Below are 8,600 nucleotides of genomic sequence, written 5' to 3' on the forward strand. Positions count from 1 at the left end.
TGTCAATAAAGTACAGAGCCGCAACAAGGTCCTCAAGTCGCTAGCCGGCAGTACTTGGGGCAAAGACAAAGAAACGTTGCTGGCAACATACAAGGCAATAGGCCGGCCGGTTTTGAACTACGCAGCGCCAGTGTGGTCGCTGGGGACTAGTAGGACGCAGTGGACGAAGCTACAGACTTCACAGAACACCGCACTTAGGACAGCGACAGGATGCCTCCTGATATCGCCCGAACACCATCTTCACGGCGAGGTGCAAATGCTCCCCGTAAAGGAGCACAACATAATGTTCTGCAAGCAGTTCCTGATCGGGAGCCACAGAAGTGGCCACCCAAACAGACAGCTGCTTGCAGAGGAGCCCTCGCCTAGGCACGTCAGGAGGCATCTATATGAACTGACGGACGAAGTCCAGAGGTTCATCAAGCAACCTCTGGACCCGACAGCTTACCGACTGGCCCTGAACGGCATTCACAGGTCTAGAGTCTGCATAACTCGAGACTGACTACATACCGCCCCCGGACACAGAAGTGACGGAGCTTCATCTGTCTCGGGAGACAAGAACGACACTAGCACAACTTCGCTCCGGCTACTGCAGCAGGTTAAACTCCTACCTGAGTAGATTGAATGAGGATGTGCCAAATGAGTGTCCGGCATGCGGAGAGACCCCACATGACTCGAAACATCTCTTCGCATACCCGGAAAACCCGACAACCCTAACGGCCTTGTCCTTGTGGACCAACCCCACAGAAGCTGCACGCTTCCTGGGGCTGCCGTTAGTGGTACTTGACGACAACGACTGAGACACCAACCGTCCTGGGCGGGGTTGTTGTAGCCGCCACAACAACAACAACAACATCGACACTAAAAGTACTCAGAACTCGATTCTCAAAAGGATCGACAGTACCTAATTTTTAAAAGTATCGATACTAAGTACTCCAAAGTAGCATTCAATCGATTAAAAAAAGGACTTGAATCTCAAAAGTACTCCATACTCCCAACACTAGTGGTTGACATTTAATGCGTGACAGTCAATTAAATTTTTGACAGATGTTTCTTTTTTTTATATACCTACATATGCCGTAAATTTAAATGGGTTCACAAAAACACTAATTTTTTATAACTGTTGGGTACTTACTTTATTTAAATACTAGATATTTTATTTCATTTTACTTATTATTTCATTGCGTATTACGTGTATGTTGAATTTGTAAATTAATTAAAATTATGCCTTCTTGTATATGTAGTATGTACGTACTTGTTATCTATAATTTGCTTTACAAAATATATATTTAATGAAAACCAAATTTACTGCAAAGCCCTCGTTCTATCCGCATTCTCATTTTGCTTACGGATATGCAACAAGAAAGTGATTGAACGATTGGCTGGCCTGTTTATTGGCTATTTCGTCGATATAATCATAGTGCAATGGCATTGAAATAAAGTACCAAATTTAAAAGTTTGCTGTGTCCCAAACTAAGTTCCTAGCTCTATGAGCTGATAGAAATTTCACTACGGATTGGTTATATGACCATTTTTTGTATGACGTTATACAGTACTTCGTTTTGTGGATAGAAAATTACCGGAGGTTTTATGTTATTGGTTTGGGTCAAATTTTCGTACAAAAGGCATTACACTCATTCACTGTGAACTTGGTATTAATTCTTGTTTGAATCGTTTTAAAATCTTAATATTAGCCATTGTGAAAAATAAAAACTCTCTTGTAGACGAGGTTATGTGATTTTCTTAAAAATAAAACATATACTCCTTTTTTATATTAATAATTGGAGCTAACCGAAATTTGGAATCCACAAACCCAAATTTTTACCGCTTTTTGTTATTAACAAATTTCATATGTGTATGCTCAAACGCAAGACTGAAATTTACGTCGAGGACACCGCAATATTGTCAGCATCCACTTCTTCATTGTTGCTTGCAGCGGTGTTGCTATCGCAACCCTTTTGCCCTGTAATGCTTGCAACTGCTGCCGCAGCCTCTGATGTGCTGCTACTGGCTGCATCGGTATTACTGTTACTAGATGTGGATGTTTCAACTGGAGCCTGGCTTTTTGTATTGGTTGTTGAGGAAGTTTCCTCGTCAGTCTTCAAGCGTTTGGTTTTGTTGGCGTTTTCGGCTTCGTTGGAGTTTTCATCGGATGTGGGAGAAGCCGCACGTTTAAGACATTGTTCCTTTTGTTGAGCACTACCACCGGTGGGAGAGGTTTTAGCGACAACATCCTTGATAAGCACTATCTCTTCGGGATTAATTTTAGTTGGCATGTCCAAAATTTTAGATTCAAAACGTACAATGACTGCTGTCATATTGTCACAGCCCGTGCCATCACCAATGGTATTAGGGGCCAAACAAGTATCAAAAAGCTAAAGGATTAAAAAGCATACCTTCAATTGCAACATTTCTGCAAGGATTTGCTAAATCTTTAATTACCTCCTCACATATCTGAGAAATCTTTTTAGTATCGTCCTTCAAACGTTGGCGTATAAAATCAACCACTTCCTCACTAGAGAGGTAGTTCCAAATGCCATCACAAGCCAACACCATGAACTCGTCCTCTGGTGTTATAATAAGTTTTCGCACATCTGGCAAAGCCGATATCATTTGTTCTTCAGCGGGAAGTTCCAAATTCTTCATAAAAAAAAAAAAAACAATACAGAAAGAAAACTCTCACTGCAAAGCTATTTTAAATTACCATTTTGTAGGCGTGGTCGCCAATGGCTCGCGAAAGATTCAAGCCACCATTAACACGTCCATCTAAAGTAACACGACCCCCCGCTTTAACGATACGAGCGGATTCTTCTTCGTCTTCAGGCTTGTGATCCAAACTCATGTCAATTGCCTTGCCATTGCGGCAAACTACACAACGGGAATCACCCGCATTTGCTACAAATAGATCACGGCCGTTCAATAGTGCAACTACAGCAGTGCAGCCACTATCTTTGCCAGGTTCCTCAATCATATCTGCACAGAACTGCTCATTGGCAAGGGCGCTTTCCTCATCTTCTTCTGCTAAATAGGCATGCACATATATGTATGTATGTATATATGCTTATCTTTTAGCCTAACTTACCTTCTTCTTCTTCGATTTCTTCATCTGATGAATATACACTCGAGTTCTCAGCTATAAAGGGAAATTAAAATATGCATATTAACGATTCTTAAACCATAATATATATTTGTTGTCTACCTTCTTCTATTTCTTCGTCTTCTGAAGAGTAAGGCAAGCCATGTCTAGGATCACCTTCTTCTGCAATTTCTGTTAAATTATAATTCATGTATTAAAATTGTGATACCTTAGTCAAATCAAATTTATGTTAGCCACCTTCATAGTCAGCATCATCATCAGTAGATTCATCTTCCCCACTAATATCAGTTTTCTTCAACTTTTTGGATTCCTTGCTGGTGGATGTAATTGTAGTGCTGCCGGCTGCTTGTTTGTTTCCTGCAGATGACGAAGTGCTACCGATGGTACCATTTTGTATTCGCTTGGCAGCATCATTTGAACCGGAAACCGTAGTGTCCATATCAGCAACAGGAGAATTTTGCTTTTTTATTGATTTTTTTTCCGACGACGATACACTGCCATTTTGCTCAACCTCTTTAGTGTGAGAAGAGTCAGGACAAACGTCAATATTGGCTGCCGACGATGATGCCGTAGCAGTACCCGCAGAGGCTATCGAACCGTTTGCTGAAACTTTCTCAATCTCGCCTTCAGTTTTGTTAACTTCTATTTCAGTAACCGTATTATTATTACTGGGTTTGCTTGCACTAGAACTGCTGCTGCTAACTGTAGAGTCTTCTTCCGGTTCATCGGTATCCATTTTTGCTACATTGCCACTGCATGAAGAACTCGGACCTGACTCTGAATTGATGGAAACAAGCTTCGAAGAAGCAGATCCACAAGGTTTATGTGAAGAACTCGAACCAGCTTCATCAGATAAAACTGCGGCTGCAGCGGCGGCAGAAGTAGAAGAACCCTGCGGCTTAGATTCTGGATCTAAAACTGCTTTATTTGTGGCATCGGCTATTACGAATGCTGCGCGCCTGCCGCGTAAAAACGGTGATAGCGGTTTTGCTCCACATACCCCATCTTTTACCCTTTTCAGAGAGGGCATGGCTGGTCCACCTTTATATTTTTCCAATACTTCATCTAATGGTAAGTGACTTTCCTCGTGTAATTCAGCCAAGTCTTCAAAATCTTCATCATCTTCATGTGCATCACTATCATCTCCGTCAAAGCCCATTTCTCCGGCAAGCACTTTTAATATCTCCACTACCTGCGGCTCTAATAGTGTTTTGTCAAAGCCCAAAAAAGCCTCCTTTAAAGCCTTTTCAAATTCGCCTTCTTTGTAAGATTTTAAATCTTTGAGAAATTGCGGTAGCTTATCTGCACAATATGTGGCCACTTCCGCCCCTCCATGTCCATCGTAAACAGCAAAGAATGAGGTAATTTTATCGAAATTTAAAATGGAATTATGAGCATCCTATAACAACAAATAGCATATTTATTTAATTTTCTAGCAGTTTTTATTGTCGCTTACCTCTTGATTATTGCGCCAACCTTGCATCGAGCTAGCTCCCACTGTCAATATATCATTTGACTCGTCCGAAGACACCTTGTCCGTTTTCGGTTCGGATAGGTACGCACCCATATTGCAACACTTAAGGCGTCAAAACAGTTTAACGATAAAAAAGTCTCAACACGTTTCCAAAATGAAAATAATTTCCGTCTGCGAAAAATCAATGCTGCAACGCCGGTTTGAAAGGAAGCTGTCGGTGTATATGCTACCACCGCCGGTGTATCAAGATAAAAGCGGGAACAAAACTGGCGCAACTACGGATAGCACGTGGAAAAAGCAGAAATTGAAAATACGAAAATTATAAGTTTCGGTTTGTAAACCAAAATTAAAGACGCGCTTTTTAGCAAATGACCACTAGGTTTTGCCCCTACCTAAAATAATTGATTTTATTTTTCGCCTTTACTTCGCCCAACTCTTGGTTTTTTGCTTTCCTCTCCTTTGGCTTTAGACAGCTTTCCTCGTTGTGTGTATCCAACGCCTTCTTATGGCAACAACGCTTGCAATTCCGTCCCCTTGTGATGCTTCTTCAGCTGTTCTTCTTCTTCTTTTTTTATTGCTTCGGCGTTTTTTCACCCAATTTTTCGCACCAACAAATTGCAAAAACGATGGCAATTTTAGCAACAAATTTGACTATTTGTAGTGATAAACACTATCTGCACTTTGCGGTACACACTTTTATGGAAATATTTATTATTTTAACTATTTTTATGCAAATTCTTCGGTTTTTTCCAGGCGTTGACCTGCAGACGCAGACGTAGAAGTAGCAGGCAACGATGGCGGCGAAAATGAAATTGGCAAAGTTGAAGAGAATGAAAGAGAAATGCAAAACTAGGAACCAAGGTGTATTAAACAAGGTGGTGTTGGGGCGACAGCTGAGTTTTTCGCCGTGGAGGCCATTACGTCAAAATGATGTGTTTGTTGTAACTCATACCAATGACAGTATGGACATCAGCGTATAATTTGTTAGTGTAATTTTTTACTTATATACGGCCAACACCACCTTGTTAAATACGCCTTGCTAGGAACGAAAAAGTACACAAAGTGTGAACAGGGCTGCCACTTACGTAAAATGTTACCAAAATTGGTAAATTTTTTCTCTTTGGTAATTTGGTAACATCCGATCTCATTCGGTAACTTTCAGACCAATTGCGGCAAAATTACATACACACAGTTAATTTCTTATTGAATGAATTTATTTTTGATAATACCATCATGCAAAACATGAGAAATAGGCAACAATCGTCAATGGCAACAAATTGGGGACTCACCGGTTTATTGCTGTGGTGACAAATCGGCAACAACATTTCTTTTATGTCAACTTTGGAATAAATAAGTTATCAAAAATTCCTAAACTTATAAATTTCGCGTTGATAGTATTATCCAAAATCGTCTAATTTTTACCAGGGACAGAATTGAAAAAATAGGAAGCCCCATAGGGAAAGAAAGAATTATTTCTGTTTCTATATAAGTTCCAATTTTGTATACAAAAAATGATTGAAGTATTAAAAAGAATACAATTATTCCAAATATCGCCTGAAGCGATAAGAAAATGACTCATTCAGGTAATAAGAAAACGACTCGCCCAGGCGAGTTGCCTTCGGCGGACGTTTTAGAGCGACTGGTAATAGGAAATCGACACGATGGCAATATTACCGGCAATAAATTTGTTACCGAGGGCGAAACGTTTTCTTATTGCCGGCAACAAAAATTGTTTGGTGGGTAGATTTGAAATTGTGATTTATGATTGGCGATATGCACATGTCTACATACACATGTACAATCAGAAGCTCGGGGTTTGGTGTAGGCTACGTCCTTTCAAGATTAGAAGATTATTATTTGAATCTTTCCACCAAAAATTGTTTGAACGACATGCAGACGAGATTTTAATAATAACCTGTGGAATAATGAAGCCATCCTTGCCTCAAAAGAGATTTATTTTCGTACTACACACATACTAGTTTATTTAAAATGTTAAAGTTCGTTTATTGATTTAAAGTTAATTTAAAAGGTTGGTTACGAAATATATATAAATTTATTCAAATAAAAATACAAGGAATTGGTCTAAAGGGATGGAAATCTATAAATCAATGATTTCTCTGTATCACAAATTTTAATTTTTTTTCTGCCACTATTTTGAATAGGCGGCTGATTCCGAAAGTCGAGTAATTTTTTTCCTGTGGACAAGGTTTCGAGATATTTGCAATTTATCTTTATTCAGCTAAAAGAAAGTTTAAAAATTGTACTGAAAACAAAAACAGGTTTTTTCCCTTTTAAATAAGGTGGATGTTTTTTAAAATAATTTTCAACAGGTTTGGACAGGTTCTTCAAATTTAACTTCTACAGCGTACGGCTCGTTATTGGGGGAAAAAAATATAAAGATAAAAGAATGATGAAGTCAAGCTACTAACAAAGATAATCGATAGATAAATAAAACAGTTGCGTGGCAACTTTCATAGAAAAAAAAAGATTTTAATACTTTTGGTAACTCTTTTGTTCTTTTTGAAAAATGTTGGTCAAATTTTTTCTAAGTGTGTGGCAACCGTGAGCGTCCATACATAATCAAGTTGCCAGACATTTGGTTTTCGTGGTGTTCGCAGCGGCCTTGTGGACAATGCCCTTGGGTTCAGCAGCACTCGTTTAAGAAACTCATGTTAAGTTGTAACTAATCTTAGTTTCTTTATTTTAGTAATTAATGTTTGAAATTATGTAAAGAGTAAAATGCAAGAAAGAGTGTTACATTAATAAAAAAACTTTCCTTTTTTAGGTGGCATCTCAATAAATTTGCATATCGCTGCGCCGGCGGTATGTTATGCAACGGCGTTGAAGATAATAATGGGCTGTTTTTGCTTACGCGTAAAAGCACATTTAGAGCATTTAGCTCTAAATGCTACTCTAAATGTACATTTATCCATACAAAATTCGTCACCTAAATGCAACTAAATGCAACTCCATTCTTGCATTAAGAATCTAAATGCTAAAAGCAACCCTGTGATCTTCCAAAATTTCCACGATTCGAACATGGTTTAAAGAGAAAAAGTGGCAACATTGCTTTTTCGAGTATACAGTTGCTAGCTGCGTTTCAGTGATCGCCGATCGAGATTTCTTTTATTTTACATTACATATTTGGATAAAGAAAAGTTAAGCAAATTCAACATCGATGTGATGCTGATAGAAATCTGGATCAATTTGTGATCAACTCTGTTTGGTTTGTTTCCTAATTAAGTGAGGAAATTTTAATTAACAGCACCGACAAATGAATATATACACAAACAAATGTTTGGTTATGGTTAAAACAATTCAAGTTTTTGTGTTGAGTTTTTGGTTTAAAATTAATTTTTTCCTTTTCAGTAGGGTTTTTGCACATTTTCTTCTGCGTGAGAATTGATCGTAATATATACGGATCTAAATAAGAGACTGGAACACGGCTGTTTGCCAAAAGCATACGATTTCGAACTCGCGTAAATGTACATTTGCTAAATGCTATAGCATGAACGCTCTTCGAAAACATATGTTCGAAAGTGCTAAATGTTGCATTTTAAATGCAGCAAAAACGCTGCATAAATTTTGTTCAGTTGCAAGCAGTGTTGCTATTTCGCCATTTTCCGGCTAGACTTAAAGCGCAAACAGTCAACGACGTAACGTAGACGTAGGTTGACGCAGACACGATCCAGCTCTTAAGAAAACGGTCAATAAAAAATTGCCATTATTTCGCGTGTGTGTCCAAGGAATTTTGACATTTTTGATAACGCACAGCCTGTTGCCTCACTCTTTCCTCAAGAAATAATGGAACGGGCATATATTTCTGTTGCAAACCTGGGTTGCCTTGTGCTCTTTTTTCACAAAAAACTTTAGAAAACCGTAGTAGAAAGCGTACTAAATTTCTGAAGAACTGCTAACTGCCTTACCGCAGAACTCCACAGGCGAACAGCGATGGCCTACCAACTGTCATTTTGACGAGCAATGTGATTACAAGTTTTTGTGTGTGGGCACTTTGATGTCTTGAAATAAGCA

At 38.8% G+C, this 8,600-nt stretch overlaps 1 protein-coding gene across 2 annotated transcripts; it reads right to left on the reverse strand.

Moving 5' to 3' along the window:
* Positions 1-1,091: 1,091 nt before the first annotated feature.
* On the reverse strand, positions 1,092-5,375 carry LOC108362553 (probable protein phosphatase CG10417). Of its 2 annotated transcripts, none has more exons than XM_017615587.1 (8): positions 4,961-5,375; positions 4,551-4,843; positions 3,332-4,493; positions 3,197-3,265; positions 3,080-3,130; positions 2,702-3,015; positions 2,440-2,637; positions 1,092-2,372 (listed from the first exon to the last, which is right to left on the reverse strand). In XM_017615587.1, the coding sequence occupies exons 2-8, from the start codon at positions 4,659-4,661 to the stop codon at positions 1,878-1,880; spliced, it is 2,400 nt and encodes a 799-aa protein (XP_017471076.1). In that variant the 5' UTR covers positions 4,662-4,843; positions 4,961-5,375; the 3' UTR covers positions 1,092-1,877. The 2 variants fall into 2 exon arrangements, with proteins under 2 accessions (XP_017471076.1, XP_017471075.1); XM_017615586.1 differs by having other exon boundaries at positions 2,702-3,018.
* Positions 5,376-8,600: the final 3,225 nt, after the last annotated feature.

This window comes from Rhagoletis zephyria, unplaced genomic scaffold (assembly GCF_001687245.7).
Source record: "Rhagoletis zephyria isolate East Lansing unplaced genomic scaffold, Rhagoletis_zephyria_1.1 Rzeph_scaffold_01032, whole genome shotgun sequence".
NCBI classification, from domain to species: Eukaryota; Metazoa; Arthropoda; class Insecta; order Diptera; family Tephritidae; genus Rhagoletis; species Rhagoletis zephyria.